Source organism: Anser brachyrhynchus (genome assembly GCF_964034855.1).
Source record: "Anser brachyrhynchus genome assembly, chromosome: 20".
Taxonomy (NCBI): Eukaryota; Metazoa; Chordata; class Aves; order Anseriformes; family Anatidae; genus Anser; species Anser brachyrhynchus.
Genome location: NC_137713.1, coordinates 9194036 through 9210856, shown reverse-complemented (window position 1 = coordinate 9210856; position 16821 = coordinate 9194036). Strand labels below are relative to the sequence as shown.

The following is a 16821-nucleotide window of genomic DNA, read 5'->3' as shown; positions in this document are numbered from 1 at the left end:
CAGTTTAGTAAAATAAAAATTTGAGGGGCTAATGGAAGGTGCTTGCACTTCCTGCACTACTAAACAGTCAGAAAGACTCACATAGAAAAGCAGGTTTTCAATTTTTGTATCTGTGTTAATAAACTAAACTAATTTTAAAACATCAAATGCTGATGGCTCTGATTTTTTTCCAATTACCTTTTAATTAGCTCAATCTTTTCCCTGTGCGTTAAAATTTATTTTCCCAGCAAGTCCTTTCTGACTCTAAAATTTCTACCTACATTAAATAGACAAAATCAGAAAGATTGAAAACATTTACAGCACTGCAAGTTTGTCTGCTTTTAATCACAGCGGCTCTTTTGACTCCATCTATGGACTGCTTTACAAAGGCTGCTGCAGAAGCCCAGAAGGTAAAATTAACACCACCAAACCCCTACTGCTTAATGCATTGGCACTACTGCAGCTAGACTGCAAGAGATCACCAACGGAGCAAGAGATCATTTCCTACCACAGACACAGCATAGGTGTAGAAAACTAGCCTAAGCGTGGCAGACAGGAACACCATCCTAGGACTAACCAGAAGGATTTGGAATAATTGTTCTCATAAACTGAATCACTTCTGCGTTCATTTGCAAATACAGTCTGCAGAACATCGTACAGCTCCCCAGAAATGGTGGCCATTTGCAGGTAGGTCTCAAAGGATACCAGCAATCGACATTAATAGTTTAGCAGGAAAGGCTACTGTTAACTCACAAGGCAAGTGAACTATTTTAAACTCTATTTCATCCACACAGTGCGAAAAGCTAGAAAAGACTGCTGCCACAATCAGACAATGAATATTTCAGTCTACTGGAAGTACATATACAATATTAAATACTATGACATACGATGAAAAAAAAGCAAGAAAGAAGCTGGAGTACACTGCTGGTGCCCAAAGAAATTCTCATCAAAAGAGTGGGACTTGGAACTGTTAGGGGGAAGCAGGAACAGAGCCTGCACTCACTGGATGTGCTGGAGGATGTCTCCATGGCCTAAATTTGCTTTTATTTGACCAAACACAGTTAGTGTATGCAGGCAGACAAGTATGTCACTTCCTAAGAGCTCTTCTTGAATATACAATTGTTGTATTTCATAAGGCACTGACACGAAAGCATGCATCCCATTACAGGCCAAAGCATACATTTCTGTGTTTATTCTGTAACTCAGGTTTTTTAGAATGTGACCAACACAGATTATTTTATGGAACTTGAAGAGCTTTTCCCATTGCTAGAAAAGCCAAAACCAAGTAGGGCGATAATGAGATCAAAAAGGGTTCCATCTAGGAAGAGAAGTAGGAGGAAATCACAAAAACGAATAAAGAAGAAAACTCAAGAGATAAGGACTTAATTCCAGTGCCGCAAGGACAGTGGAGGAAGAATGGTCACAAAGGTGCAAAACTTAATTGCTAAAACCCCAGGAAGCAGCTACACTAGAAGTAAAATCCTGCACTAAAGTCTTAGGAGCCTAAACTATCTGATTTGTAGGCAGAGCCACGCAGTATTGCCTTGTATCAGAAGAAGTGCCAAGCACACTTACCAGCTAACAGCAACTCTCCTGTGCAACACAGAGGCTTACAAATTCTTTAACGCTCAGCCTAAACCTAGGTCTTTTGTGAGCCTTCTCCTGCTTCTCGTTCTCTTTGTTTTCACTTTCCAAGGCCAGGCTGGATGGGGCTTTGAGTAACCTGCCCTACTGCGAGGCGTCCCTGCCCATGGCAGGGGGCTGGAATTAGATGGTCTTGAAGGTCCCTTCCAACCCAAACTGTTCTGTGATCCTACAAACTTCAAGGCACCTGAAGACTTGCATCCATAAAATTCATCGGACATCATGCTTCTGTCATGAAGTGCTTGGTACTTTGTCAGCAAATTGCTTAGTGCTATAAGGGCCACGTCTCCAAAAAGCCTTGTTTCAGTCTGTGCTGATGAAGAGCATGTGTTCCTGAGTAATTTTCTTACTATATCCCTGCTTCTTTGAAAAAGAAAAAAAAAAAAAAAAAAAGGATAGCTCAATTCTGCTCTGTTAATTGCTTCAGAGCTGTTCTCCTTTTGGCACTGACAGTATCTTGACCTCGTTCTTTTCAATGAAAAGCTTTCAAGACAGCTTGGACCTTGTGGATAGCCTTCTAGTAAAAGCTCTGGGCTTTTTACTGACCAATACATTTACACATCAGCTAAACAGCCTCCTGAACGCAAGGAAATGGGCATGGACGCAGATGTATGTACTTGTTTCAAGGACACTAAACTAAGAACAGCATTTTAACTAACATCTCCTTTCAGAAGAGCCTTTAAAAAATGGTACTTACAGATCAGGTATATACAGGAATGTTATATTTGGAATGCTCCCGCATGCTTTATTTAGTCCTGATTTTTTTTTATTGTCCTTTTCCTCATTTAGTCAGTCAAAATCTGGACCTTTCTCCCAAAACAGTTTGTCTCTGATGTCAGACAAACCATTTAGTACTGCAGTGACCTTCACATTTGTCCAAGACACTGGACCAAAACCACCCACTGCCACAGTGCTACTGCCCACCGATGGAAAATTGCCCCCATACCCTATCAAAACACCCACATGAAATTTCTGGTGGTTAGAAGTTCCCATTTCCTACTCTTCTTACTGCGTGCTGCCAACACATCTCTAAATTTAGTAATTCAGTATTAACTCATGGCAACATCCAAATGCTGCAGGGGATTAGCAGATGATAAGAGAGGAAGAGAGCGCCCGTCCCCAGCTCTATCTTTGCCCCCTTTGATTAACTGGCGACTTGTGCGTGCCACCAAGGCACACAGGCCTTTGGTGAGCATCCCGGGCCTGTGGGAAGAAGCAAACACTCAGAGAAAAACAGTAACTGTGAAATTTCACCAGGAAATCATATACTCCAGGAGACCCCTGGCACATTGCTGTTCTCTAACAGTCAAGTTGTTTGTTCTCATAAATCGATAAAGCCAGCTTTTGCTGGCGGGTATTTTTAGAAAGAACTATGACCCTGACTATTTCCCTTTCTTTCTGCAGCATGTGTCTACAAAGGAAATGCTTGGGCAGACAGACCCCTTCCTTCAAAGACACACCTTACTATAAGTGTACTTTTCTACGGTTTACTTCTCTGCACGGCATCTTCATGCACACTTGAGCCCCTACATCCCTCTTGAAGTTTTACCTTTCTGCACTTTGTACCACCTCTGGCTCAAATTTTAAAGTTCAAAGAAACAAAGGGGAAGCTCCTTTCCTTCAGGGGAAGGCAACACAACACGACACCGTAATACCTCTCCCGGCTCACAGCACCCCCATCCTTTCTAACAGCACCTTCTGTTTAGTCTTCTTTTAAATGCAAGATTGGGAGTGAGGGTAGAGGGATTTATTAATTGAGCAGGTATGATGTTATGTGTCTATCTGAAAAAAAAAATGCATATTACTTTCCACCAATCAGAACGACTAAATTTAGAGATAGGTAGAGAAAGACAAGAGAAATCCCCCAAGAAATCCACATTGCTTAGGCTTTGCTATGGAACCATATTGTACAAACGGAATTTTTTAGTTCCAGCGTGCTGCACGACAATGGGTTACTGCGCTGTAAGTAAGTGGTTTCAGCACAGACTCTTCTCAAACAGGGTCGGATTACACTTCAGGCTACTGGCCAAATTCTGACATTGTTTTTATGCATGAAATGGAAAGCCACAAGGGGCTGAAAAGCAAAAGAGATGACAGGGCTTGGCTTTGGAAGCAACAGTGATTAGGATGTCTCCAAAAAGGCATCTATTATTATTGCATTATATAATGCCTGTAAACCCACAGACCTCTGAGGCGAGGCAATTTACAAACACAAAGAAAAGATAATCCTAACCCCAGAGAATTCACCTTTCAAATTCCGCACCAGAGTAGCGATATTTTGGTACGCCATATGGTTAAGATCATTCTGAACAATGTTTGTTCCTACATTACTTAAGACATGACAATAAGAGAACATTGATTCTACAATCCTGTAATTAGTTATTAAAACACGTATTAAAATAATCTCAAGAATTTTTGTGTCTAAACACACAAAAATGCTGTCTCAATAATAAATATTATTACAAAATGAAAGGATGTGCTGTTTTGCACTTTGCTGTTGAACATAGTTATCCTTCAGAGACACATGACAGCTTTCCTGTGTTTTTTTTTTTTTTTTTTTGTATTGCTCAGACAATTAACCTAACAGCAGATGCAAGCAAGCTGAAATAATACATTCAGGGTTCTACTTATTTTATATTGCCATTTATATTTAGGTCTTCTTACTGTTTTATTTCAAGCTACAGAAATAATTTCTTATGATTTTCTTTATTCACTTACAGATTAACGTGCAGTGTTTTAACTAGATACGTATAGGTGAGGCAAAGCAACTGAGAAATATTTAAAAACACACAGTTTTGAAGCCCAGTCATAGACCTCACAGATGTTGCTATTCTTTGTCGACAGAAATACATCTTATAACTTTCAAAACATTTTTGACACATATTAGTCCTTCTATACAAGGAAAGCTATTGATACACTATACAATTTAGTGAAACTGTATAGATTCAAGCAGTGCTCTGAACAGTAACGTGACAATTTCTTTCCTGTTTAAAGAGGTCAGTGGAATTAGTCTGCATACTGGACTTTCAGGAAGATAACAAACACCCGGAACTTCTCCTTAAGCCCCAAACACACTTATATTGTTGTGCCAACATTGTACTGAAGAATACTGGAAGACCTGAAGTACAACTTAAATGGAAGCCAGCATAGAAATGTTGTATGCTAACAGAGCTGAGCAGTTACATGTTTAACAGCCACTGATACCCAAAAAGAGAGGTACAGAGAGAGCAAGACTTAAGCAATCCACCCATTCAGGAGATAAGCAGGTACAAAAGTTAGCACCATTACCTGGAATATTATACTGATAGTAGTCAGGATCCTCTGATTCCTCCTTCACTGTTACTGTTGACATTTCCAGTGAAATTCCTGTAGAAGCAACAAAGGAATCAAATAAGGAAACTAATGATAACCACATTCTTAAAAACTAATAAAGAAATTAAAAAAAAAAGAAAAATCACAACACCACCAAGATTCTAGCTGGTCTCTAGTCCAAAAAAAGAAAAAGAAAATTCAAGTACTGACAAAGTAAATAACTGTTGAGCTAAAACAACCGTAACAAAGTGACATGCTGATGCTTCAGGTTTCTTGTGTCTGGGCGGTTATCATCAGAAGTGACTCAGTATGAAAGGTTTCCCTACAAACAGGCATCCCTGCAAATTGCTATCTCAGATCCGAAGAATTAAAAAGAATGGTCTCCTTCCTTTTTGCCCACTACCAGTGGAAAAAAGAAAAGGAAAAAAAGTTTTTTTAATCTCTTGTGCTAAAAGTACTTCAAGTACTTCTAGACCTACTCCAAGCTCACCCCTCTGTATCCCTACTTTCAGATAAAGTCCAAATTGTGCTGCTCAAGGCAGCAACACTGACAGGCCTCAACTGCTCTTGGCTTCATCAAAGCAAACTATTTCCTCGGTATGCCTTCTCCCCTTTCCCTAAAATGCTTTCAACACACATTCAGGCAAAAGAATTACTTCAAATGTCTTGAAAGCAGCACTCGAAAGAGACTGGCGAAAAGCTCAAGCTGACTCTTCAGTTGTGTTAAGCTAAATATTAACCATTAAGGGTTACTCGACACCAAGTTACGAAGCAAACAGAACTAAACCAAAATACTGGACTAAACAAAAAATCTAGGTTTTGTGCAAAATGCGTAGCCCGACCTAACAAAGCAGAAGGTCACAAGCTTATCTGCAAGCAGACTGGTAGCCTCCCTGGGATCATTCGCGGTTCTCTCTTAAACATTGCTCTGCAGCAGACCACTCTGCCTTGCAGCAGCCTGTCCTAAGAGCAGGGGAACTTAGGATTGCTTGATTATTGTTTAAAAAAAAAAAACAACACATCTGGCTATTTATTTCCATCTTAGCTAGAAAATGACATTCCATATTCTGTCATTTTTGATATTCTGGTAATATTCTTGTATATAAACCAAGTTTTTCTCTTCACATTAGGGATAAAATGGTCTTGAATCAGGACTAAATAAAGACCTGAGGATCCTCCTCTTCTCCGCTTCCAAGTGAACTATTTACAAAGAAATGATTTTAGTCTACAAAATGTTACAAATCTCCTCCATCTAGAAATGGAAACCTTTAGCTAAGGTAAAAAAAAAAAAATTATATATAAACTGCAAGTGGAAAGTAGCCATTTTTAAGTAAAGTTTTTTCTTTCTCACACGTGATGGCTCTTTGCTGCTTTTATTGGATGTTCCTATCATTCCTTAATAGAACCTTCTGAACAGAAACTGATCGTTCATTTTTTGCAAATGAGGACAAAATTTTGAACATACCAGAATCCTCATTTGGCTCCGTTTTCACTTGAATAGGAGGACAACTATAAAAATAAACAAAACAAACACTGACATTATAAAAAAAATCACATTTCTGGGAAGTTCCTTCAGCTTTACAAGCTGTCTAGTAAAATCAACCTCACTCTATTGTTTTCAAACTAGAAAAACAGAAGTAAAAAGCATTGCATCTTGGCTTATCTGAATTATCTCTAGGGCATGGGGAGGAATCTCCCGTCCCTACATTCTCAGGATGTGCACAATATTCAGGAGCGTTCACTGTTTAACGAAAAGTGCACTCAGAGCCACAGAAACATTTGCCATTTCGCTCTGTTTTCACATTAACCAACTTTTGATTTATTCCACGTATAATCTCTTCGTTGAAGAATAAATATATATGTATTGGGTTTTTAACTGAGGAGGGGAGGGCAGGAGCATTACAGCTGTTCCCCATCACTGCGGCAGCACACAACACGACAAACATCCCTGACTGACAGACCGTGAATTAAGAACACTCGCTGGGCTAATTAAACTGAGGGGAAACTTCGCCATCTGTTTAATTCGTAACAGCTTCCCCACAAATACTGGTCAAAAGAAAGAGAAAATTCAACTTCATGCTTTTTATAATCCCATGCAAGCAAAAGTTACCCAAAGGTCAGTTGGACAGAGAAGGCACATTAAGAGAAAGATAAACTATATGAAAACACGCAGTTGGTACCAACATCAAATCACACTACACAAGCTCGTCTGTTTCTCAGTAGATGAAATATTTAAAGACAGGCAAAAAAAACTACATTATTTTAAATTCACCTTCCACCTGGAGGTATAATTGAATGTGAAGGATCTGTCATATGAGCTCCTGAAAGTTAAAAGACAACCTTTGAATTTCCTGTACTCCATTCACCTTAAACACAAATTGAAAATGTAACATTGATTTCACGAAGCAAAAACCTGTTCAAATTTGGCAGGTATGTGCATATGTTCTCTATACACAGATAGGAAGGATGGATCTCATTAAACTGCATTTAACACCGATATAAAATTACTTCAAATGTGCCTATCAGTATGCTTTTCACTGCTCTCTTTCATGATTTGAAGTGAAAATCTTGGGAAACAAAGCTACGCAAATCCCTCATCTAAACCGCTAAAAGGAGGAGGATAGTATTATAGAGATTCCAGTTTATTCCTAAATTACAGCTACACAAATGGGTTATGTTTTCAAGAAGTCATTCACTCACTGAAACCTACCTGGCTTTATCAATATAAATATTTAATTACTGGAATCTCTGTAATTCCCTACTCTCTAGTTTTCTTACTAGGCACAGGCAATTTTACTAATCAAGCTTCAGTTTCTAGCTGTTGCACATCAGAAAGTGAAACTTTTCTTTTTTGACTACATTCCTATAGAGATTCTGGTAAACAACATGCTTTATCCTCATCATAAAACAAATCCTCACATGCACATCTTGCAAGTAAAGCAAAACAATTTCACAGCTGGAACAGGGGAAGGGACTTCTTCAAAGCTAGAAATGAATCTTCACAGAGTTCTTAAAAAAAACATACGCTAGCTCAGATTTTTTAAAATGTATAGGCTTTCATAGGAACTGCAACACCTAACCACTTCAGAAAATTAAATCAATTTTTAAAATGAGATATAAATGCCAAAATCAGCTACATATTGGAACGCAGAGCACAGCAAAGACTAGGCATCTTCTAAAAATGCAATGCACAGACTTTCATCAGTTCATTTCTCTTTTCCCTAGGATACTATCCAATTCACATTAAATTTAAATTGAGTAAAAGGACAAAGAACACAACAGAACAAATTTATCTCTAATTAGTTGCTCCTAGCAGAAAGCATAAAGGAAAAGGTTATAGTTCCAAAAGTGAGTGAGGCAACTCACAGTCTAGGAATTTCCACGAAGTCTGCCTCTTTCTCCAAATGACCAAATCTTGCATCTACACTGCTATCCTGCCAAGTACTGGAGAAAATGATGTTGCCTTTTTGAAAGTAGAATTTTAAGCTATTTTTGAGTCTGAATAAGTAGTAACTTACCTAGGTGTTTCTTTGGCTCTAGGAAAGGCCTGTATGGAAATAAAGGGAAAAACAAACAAACAAAACACATAGCTTTAGCAAAGACATCAATATTTACAGCAGAGTATAAAATTAAAAAGGCGACACTTCTGCTTAAGCAAAACAGGCTGCAAAGTATTTAATTAAAAAATGAACGCAAATTTAAGTACAATAACTTAATGGCCAAACTAAAAAGAGGAGGCAGCAAATAACCTTTTGATGATAAATGAGATCCCTGACTTGTTTTCCAAAATCCACTTCAGGGTTGAAACATCATAATTTGCTGGATGCTTAAATGCAAGTCCTTCAGGCAGGCCCTGCACTACCACAGCAGACTGGTCTCTCTGAATCTTCTCGTATGGCACAGGTACTACTGTTGACTTTCCTAAAGCTTTACCTAAAAATAAAATGAGATTGTTACAAGGTCAGAAGGGTGCAAGTTAGCAAAAGGACCTGTGCCTCATAAAACCCACTACTTTGGAGAGGACCGGAGAGAAAACAAGATGCAGATGCAAATCTCTGCAGGAAACCAAGTACTGCACGCACCAACATTCACTGGAACCCACTGAGGTACAGAGGCTTTCTTAAAACAAAACTAAAGGGGCTGTACTGTGCAATAATCCAAAATCATATCCTGCAAAACATTAAAAAAACCAAACCACTATCCAATGTATGTGTACACTTTGGAATCAGCTAGTAAAAATGAGGCTTATTACCTTAACAGCAGTACAGATGAAAGTTTAAGACTGTACAGTACCTCCTTTTTTAGCTGGAATAAACATTTAGAAATCCAGAACAGGTATTTTGAAGACTTTAAAGCACCCACCATAGCAAAAGCAGAAGTAGTCCTCCACAGACTTTCTGAGAGCTTCCAGTTCCACCATATCCACCGTCAGCCTGTTTACAGGCGGTATAGTCTTTGTTTTCTGCAGCTCTGCAGCCCTCTCCTCTTCCGTAACACCTAGAGTTTATTTATACAAATGAGACAAAATAAAATAGTAAGTTACTGAAAAAACCCAGTACCAAGTCTCTCCGGTTTAGACTGCAGACACTTCAGAGTGATTCCTGCTGGGAAGCTGTAAGAACTTCTTCACCTTAGAGCCAAATGCACTTACCTATGCACACAGGCAATGGGTAAATTTAAACTTACACCAAAATGATTTTATTTTCCCTACAACCTTTGTAAATATCACCCTCTGTGGTATAAGAATGATTTAGAGACACAACCGAGTAGGCCTTTTTTGGAATGAAGATGTAGAAAACATTACAAATCCCAGGAGAGTGTAATACAGTAGAAATAAAAGGCAAAAATGCCAAGAAAAAAAGGACTGATAGTCACCAAGGAAAATTTAAAATGTCTGCGTGGAGTCTCACAGCTCTCTAGCACCATGCTTGATGTCTCATTCAGCAGCTGTGTTATAACCTGTTTTGTTTATGCTGTTATGTGCTTAACTGGATCTTTTATAGGAGGGATCTGGCTTTTGACACAAGAGCTCCTGTGCAGCGCAGCTCTTCCACCTGCTACAAGACATCTAAGCACATCTCTTACTGCTGGATGGGAGGAGCTGCAAACAAGCCGCCACCAACAGAACAGATAAAAAGGAGATTTCAGTCCTGAACCTTGTTCCGTTTTCTGAGGAAGTCATTGCAAAAGGAGCAGGAGAATAACAACTCTTTGATCTTAAACAGAAGCGATCTGTTTTAGGCTGCAGCCTCCCCTTCTTATCGCTGGGTGCTTGCAATGTTTTACCGAGAATCACCCAGCAAAAAGAGGGGGAAACAACACACAGATTCTGTGATGAAAGAGAAAGGGAGGAAGATCTATGTCCCTACATGCAACAGACACAGACCTATGTTCCTACGTGCAATCAACGCTGAAACTGCATCATGATTTCACCGTGAGCAAGGACGTGAAGCGCTGGGACCTGCACCACCAACCCTGCTCCCAGTCATCTGGTGAACAGGGCCAAACAAACAGCGCTTTGAACTGAGCATAAACGGTTGTGAAATGAACTGGGAACACTTCCACGGTAAAAATGCATTTGTCACCTTGAAAACTCATTTCTTCGTTTAAAAAAGAATCGATTCCTTCCTGTACAGGCCAGATCCTGTGCCCTGGAAACCCATCCCCATGGGACACCGAGCAGCAGCTCAGCACTTCGGGCCCAACTTTTGCCTTCTCTGAGATGCGACAGGGCCCAGCGTAACAAAAATAACGCGGGAATAGAATATTATTATTCACCCATAACACAAGGGCTTAATTAACAACAGTTTATAAGGTTTGCCTGTGGACTAAGGGATTAAAGGTCTTAGTTTCCATGCAGCATGGCTTTTTGGCTTTTTTCAATATGACGACTGATCCACTGAAATGCCTCCGTTGTCAGTAGCTCTTTAAAGTGCACTCACACCTTCAAAAAATAATAAGCAAAACAAAAATGACAATGCTGCTCACATTCCCATTAAAATTAAAAAGAAAAAAAAAGACAAACTTTCATCAGGTCTCAAAAGACAGCAAGTTTTAGAAACCCGCTAGCCGCTTGCCTCCTCCTGGCAGTTGGCAGCGCTGGCAGGGGCACCTCCGCAGGCCAGAGGCTGCACAAGCTAAAAGGCTCTGCAGCCCTTACCAAAATCCCCAGGGCACAAAGGAGGTTTCGGGCTAGATTTGGGAGAGGGGATGCCTGGAACAGGACTTGGAAGGGAAGATGGATGGGCCAGCTATATTAGTAAGGTAAATGGCTCCGTAAGGGTGGGGAAGGACATACAGTGGAAGAATTTTATTCTTCCCAGCTGGGAGCATACAGTGGGATTAGTCACGTTACTCTGCAAAGTTCAGCAGGACTACACTGATCTAAGTACGGTAATCCTCATTTTGCACTGAGCATCTGCACGTGGCTGAGTGCCTCTTATCTCCTTGCATTACCCAGGTGTTTGTTACACGGAACAACCCTCCCTACCCTCCCTCTCACCTGCCCAGCCTGCCACAGGGCTGGCAAAGCCAGCACCCAAGCAGCATGCAGCTGTCTCCACCCTCATAAGGAGAATATATAATATTTATTTATTTTAAGGGCTGAATAGGCTGTTTTGAAAGAAAAGCCCTCCTTTTTTTTTGTGACAGAGCAACAAACAGAATATTTAAAACGATAAAATCTCAATTTGTAATTTTTTTTTTTGCTACTGGGAGCTGATGGAGCTTAACACTTCTCCAGCAAAGGGGCCATCAGCCCTATGGTATGTAAGGCATCTTGTAACGGCAGGAGGGTTTTAATCCCTCAAGTACAGAAAACCAGGAAATGACTGTAAGAAGATGAATGTCATCCACCTGCAGGCAGCCCGAGAGGCAACTTAAGGCCAACCACTGCCTTGTAATGACACTCAGGGACGTGTATTTTAGTGGTGGTGCTGAAGGAAAATTGTATTTTATTGGAAAATTGTGCTCCAAAAGTAACTGCAAACAAGCAAAGGGAAAGCACGTATATGTAGCTAAAAGCATTTTGCTTCCTTTCATCCACCCTGTTCGTCTGTGAGCTTTTTAAACCCAGCCAGTTCTACAGTTCAGGAAATTGGACAATAACCTCAAATTAAAGAAAAATCATTTTATGTTTATCAAAGGATCGCTTCAACCACACGAAAAGCAGATCACCTGAGGCAGAATTTAGGAGCCAGGGAATATGAAAGAGATCAGCTATCTACAGTGACTTCGTTTGTTTGCATCTAGAGGCAACAAGATGGGTGGTCTCCGAAGTGTGGCTGCACTTTTAGCAGCTTTTTCTTTTTTTTTAAATTATTTTGTTTTAGAGAAAAAGAGTAGTTACTAGCTTCATAAGCTTTAACTGGCTAGCCAGAAAGAAGCATGAAAGGCTTCTGCCAATCACCCCAGCCCTAATAAGGATGCAAAAGAGGCCAGCCAAGTGCTGAACAAACCCAGTAAACCAGCACAGAGCTCAGGGCTGGCTAGGGCACGGCTACAGCCGAAGGTGGGGGAAAGAAAAGGTGTCCGGGCTGCCTGCGATCTTTTAAAACAAAAATACATTTTCGAAACTTTTAAGATAATTAGACACAAGTTATTTTAAGAGTTTGGGAAAAGGCATGAACTATTTTTTAAATTGAGGGAAACTGCCAGTAATGTAAAGCTTAGTAAAAACAGTAATCCCTAGTACTATGGAGGGAAGGGGGGAGGCTACAAAGGAGATAATAAGAAAATGCAGAGCTGGCCAGGACAGGCACTCATCCTCTTCAGGTAAAGCCCTTCTGCCAACGTGGGGAGCTGGGGGGAAACAGGAAGAGAAGGAGAACCACAAAGGAGAAAAGTAAAATAGTAAAGCTGGCCACAAGGCAAAGCTAAAAAGGTATGAGGACTGGTTCCATGCCTTTCACAAAAACCTGGATTATTAACGCAGAGTTCAGCTAATGAACACACCAACGTTTAGGAGATGTGCAGCATGGGACAGCTCAAGAATTACATTACGTGTGTTTCAAAAAGGTTAGACAGAAGGGGACTGTGAGCCAAACCATTTAAGTGATCTGAAATGCAGGCAGCAGTGGCAAAATGGCAGCTCTCAGTAAGACGGGACGATTACTTTGGGTTTTATTGTCACCCAACAGTTGCAGTTACAAGCAGTAAGTGCTAGGGGAATGTTATCTTTAAATAAACTAATCTGCTAGCGCGTGATTTATTGTGAATAAACTGATCAAGTCTTCAGAGTTGGATGCTCTAACTCACAGCTACAATCTGAAAATCCAAAACAAAGTGATTGAAACAAGTCTCTAAAAAAGCTCTTGGGGATTCCAAGAATGAACGCAGTTCTGCTAGTTTATCAAGTGGTTACAACTGCAACTCCCCCAAATAACAGGGGCAGGGATGAAAGAGTACGATGTAAAAACTTAAGAGACTGGGAAAGCAGAAGCCCAGAGTGCTGGAAGTAGCCAAGATGCCTGCAGGAAGGCATCTCACCTTCCTAGGAGGAACATACAAGGTTTCATGCTTTTTAATCAAAAATGAAAAGGAGACCGTAGCATGTAACCTTTAGCAATCAGGACACTCCGTGTATCGTGTTCACACCCTTGGGAGACAGGGAGCCCAGAACTAAACCACAGTGCTAACGTTTTACAATCATACAGAGGCCTCCCTGGGCACAAAGCAAAAGCGCATCTTAGCAGAGAGCTGCACAGAGCAGGAAAAGGAAATACACAAGAGGAAGCGAGCGGTTATCATGCCCACACCTCTCAAGCAAAAGGATTATGAAACCATTCCCTAATTACCACCAAGCAGAGCCAGTTTGGCAAAACACCACTAAGAAAGCATAATGCATAAAGGCATGACGCAACCTGGCTCACAGAGCACGAAGCGGACGGGAGCACTCACGTGGTCCCCTCCACGAGCAGGGAAGCGAGGTCTCAGCTCCAAGGTGGCAGCCACGCAGGAGCAAATCCGGTATCGTTAACCAGCACCATTGCGGTTGGGCTGGGAAATGGGGACAGGCTACAGCCAGCGTGGCCAGGAGCAGCTGTCAGTCTCCTCCCTTCTCGCAATTTGCAAAGTGGAAATTATTCCAAGTCAGCTGCTGAGGAAAAATAAAGGGGGGGAGAGGGAAAACTCAAGGACACAACCGAGAGCCGCAAACGAATGAGCTCCCATTACGACTGACTGGGAATTGCCTGTTCCAGCAGATAGCCGAGCAGAATAAGCATTCAGCAGAGGTTGTTTTGAAGAGGCCACTCCCAAATTGCTGAAAGGAAATCTGGCATGAAAAAAAAGAGGTCAAGCGCTACAGAGGTGTAAAACAGCTCTAGTGGGGTAGTAGGAAACATCCCGATAAGTACAGCCTTAAAATTCTATTCCAACATCCTTTTCTGCTGCTGTGCTTTCTTTGAAGCATACTAGAAAAGGCAAGAACCCTAGCAGACCCAGCCCCAAAACCTGCATTTCCAATAGGTAACAGATGAGGGATGGCATGCGTGCAGCTCCCCAAGTGTTTTGTCAGGATTAATCCTCAGCCCAGCTCTTACTGTTTTTCTTTCACTTACTCTTTAAGCCTACGATTTAATGATTCTTTTCTCTTCCAAAATATTCTGTAGCTTCAGGAGCAGCAAAAGCCAGGGAAGTCTCAGCTGACCACAGAATAGCTTAGGGCCAAAGAAAACAACTGTGGGAAACCAGTTCCCCCACTGGGCGCATCACCATCAAAAAAGAACTGGTATTTTTACATTAGCTGCATTAGTGTCAAGGGATTAGCCTCTGAGCAACACAGAAATGTCAGCCAGTTACAGCATGCTATTTCCACTATTTGCCCTGGCACACAGATGATTATCCTTTAGATTTTATAACAGGTATGATCATTAGCAGTTAGAGCCACTAATAATCTCTACTGTTAGAGGAATGCTGAAAAAATGTATTAGGCTCTTTGCATACACGTCAGGGGATCCAGTCTCTACTGCAAACATTTTGCTTCGTGGCTGAAAAGCCAACCGTCCCGTTTAGAGACCATTTCTGAATTCACACAGGCACGACAAGCAAGAAATACATATCCTAACAGAACATAACCAGGGGTAATCACAACGGTAAGGAAGACACAGGTCAGCTGTATTCACACGTGGTTTCCATCGTTGCTGGAGCACCCAGATGGAGAACCACAGAAGGACTGTGCCCAGCCTGACAGCGTTACACACACCCAGCAGCAAGCTGCAGGATCAGAGACACCCTCGGTAGGTTTCATTAAAGATCTGTAAGCACAGGGCTAAAATTAACCCAGAGCTACCGAGTTAATAAACGTTCACGCTGCCGTAGCTTGGCTCCCACCCGTCATCTCCTAAACACAAGCGCTGTGCGTGCTGTCCTCAGCTCCGCAGTATCATCAGTCTGTTCAGCACTGCTTACACTGAAGGTACGTATCGATGCACAGATTGGATCAAACATGTAACTAGCTTCATCATTAGAAACTGAAAGAAAGCAGCAAAGCATGCCAGTCGGAGCTTTAGCATGTTGGAGTCTTTTATTTACACCAGTATCCCACACACTTCACTGTGCTTGGTTAAAAAAATGAAGTCGTGATTTTTTACGCCATGCTTTTTGAATATCAGCTACAAAGGAAAAAAAACAAAGTTCAAGACAAAAATATGGATTTATGAGCTATTTAGATGCCTACAGGTAGATGGCATGGAAACTTTCAAAAGCACTACTCCAGATTTTTTAAGCAGCTACGTTGCTTTGTAAATCTGGCTCTGTTGCTAGCATTGCCTTTTTTTATTGCCATTATTGGAAGTAATTGCAATGACTGTGATATAATGAACAATATTGACATGTTTTAAACCTCAATGGCAAGTATTGACTATTGTCTTTCCTACAATGCTTATAGCTTGAAAAGAGAATAGTAGCCAGGCAATTTGGAGTACTTGTGCCTCTTGTCACTACGAAACAGTGGACGACAAATAACAACAGGCAAACGAATGGCAGAAGGAAGCTGCTGCATCCCAAACAGTGGGACTCGGGGCTGTACTGTCCATCTGCAGTTTCCACGGGACACGACTTCAGCCAGTGCCACAGAATCCTCCGTAGGAAAGTCCTCGCGCAGAGAGCAGCTACGGAGCCCCTACTCCCTGCTGCTGAGGTCTCTTGAAGGGAGCAGTGCCACCAGTTGTGACAAAAGCGTACCTGGAGCATTAAGATCACCTTCCGGCTGTCCAGGATCTTGGCACTGCGTCCGTGATAGCATGACACTGGCCCAAGCCCTCGTGAAGTGCACTCTGCTCACTGTGCACTGCCTCTCTGCTGCGGGTATCACAGCTAGAGACACACGGCAGCCTCCTGGAGCACCTGAATAACTTTGTCCCCGGTGATTTAATTTGAACACTGAATATAGGGGCAAACTATGTCTGTCACTCAGAACAAACAGCAAGAGTAGAATTTCTAGAGAAGAAGCCGTACAAACAGATCGGGAAAGCAAGTAAAAAGGGGAGGAAGAACTGAGATATGAGTCGCAATACTTTTATTCTCTGGTGTCCAGTACAGACAGCACCCAGCCTAGCGAACTTAAAGGGATGCAGCATGCAGAGATAGAAGTGAGCTGTACCTCTTGGGCAGAGCTAGGAAGACATTGCCTGGAACACAATGTCAGGGCGGTAACAGGTTTGCTTTAATGCTGCACAGGAATCTCCAGCCTGTGGGGATGAACAGCTAGGGATGACATAGACCGATGCTCTCCGGTGTAGGCGTGATGTACAAACCGACTACTCACAGTCCAGCTTTGTACATCCATCCTTGAAGATCGAAAGATTGCTCTACAGCATTTTCGTGCATTAGCCGCCTTCTTAGACACAGATAAAAAGCTCAAGCTCTGTAGAGGGGAGATCCTGC

The 16821-nt window shown here is 41.5% G+C and overlaps 1 protein-coding gene across 11 annotated transcripts in view; it reads right to left on the bottom strand.

Moving 5' to 3' along the window:
• GTF2I (general transcription factor IIi) overlaps positions 1-16821 on the bottom strand; it is a 73244-nt gene that overhangs the window by 43478 nt on the left and 12945 nt on the right. For 7 of the 11 annotated variants that reach the window (XM_080562946.1, XM_080562951.1, XM_080562944.1 and 4 more), the window contains exons 4-9: positions 9298-9432; positions 8685-8868; positions 8454-8482; positions 7208-7256; positions 6401-6444; positions 4912-4989 (exon numbers count right to left, since the gene is read on the bottom strand). In XM_080562946.1, the coding sequence (XP_080419072.1) occupies positions 4912-4989; positions 6401-6444; positions 7208-7256; positions 8454-8482; positions 8685-8868; positions 9298-9432 (519 nt within the window). Of the gene's footprint in view, positions 1-4911; positions 4990-6400; positions 6445-7207; positions 7257-8453; positions 8483-8684; positions 8869-9297; positions 9433-13833; positions 14026-16821 lie in introns of those variants that run through there. The other 4 variants (XM_080562952.1, XM_080562948.1, XM_080562947.1 and 1 more) reach the window with 2 other exon arrangements.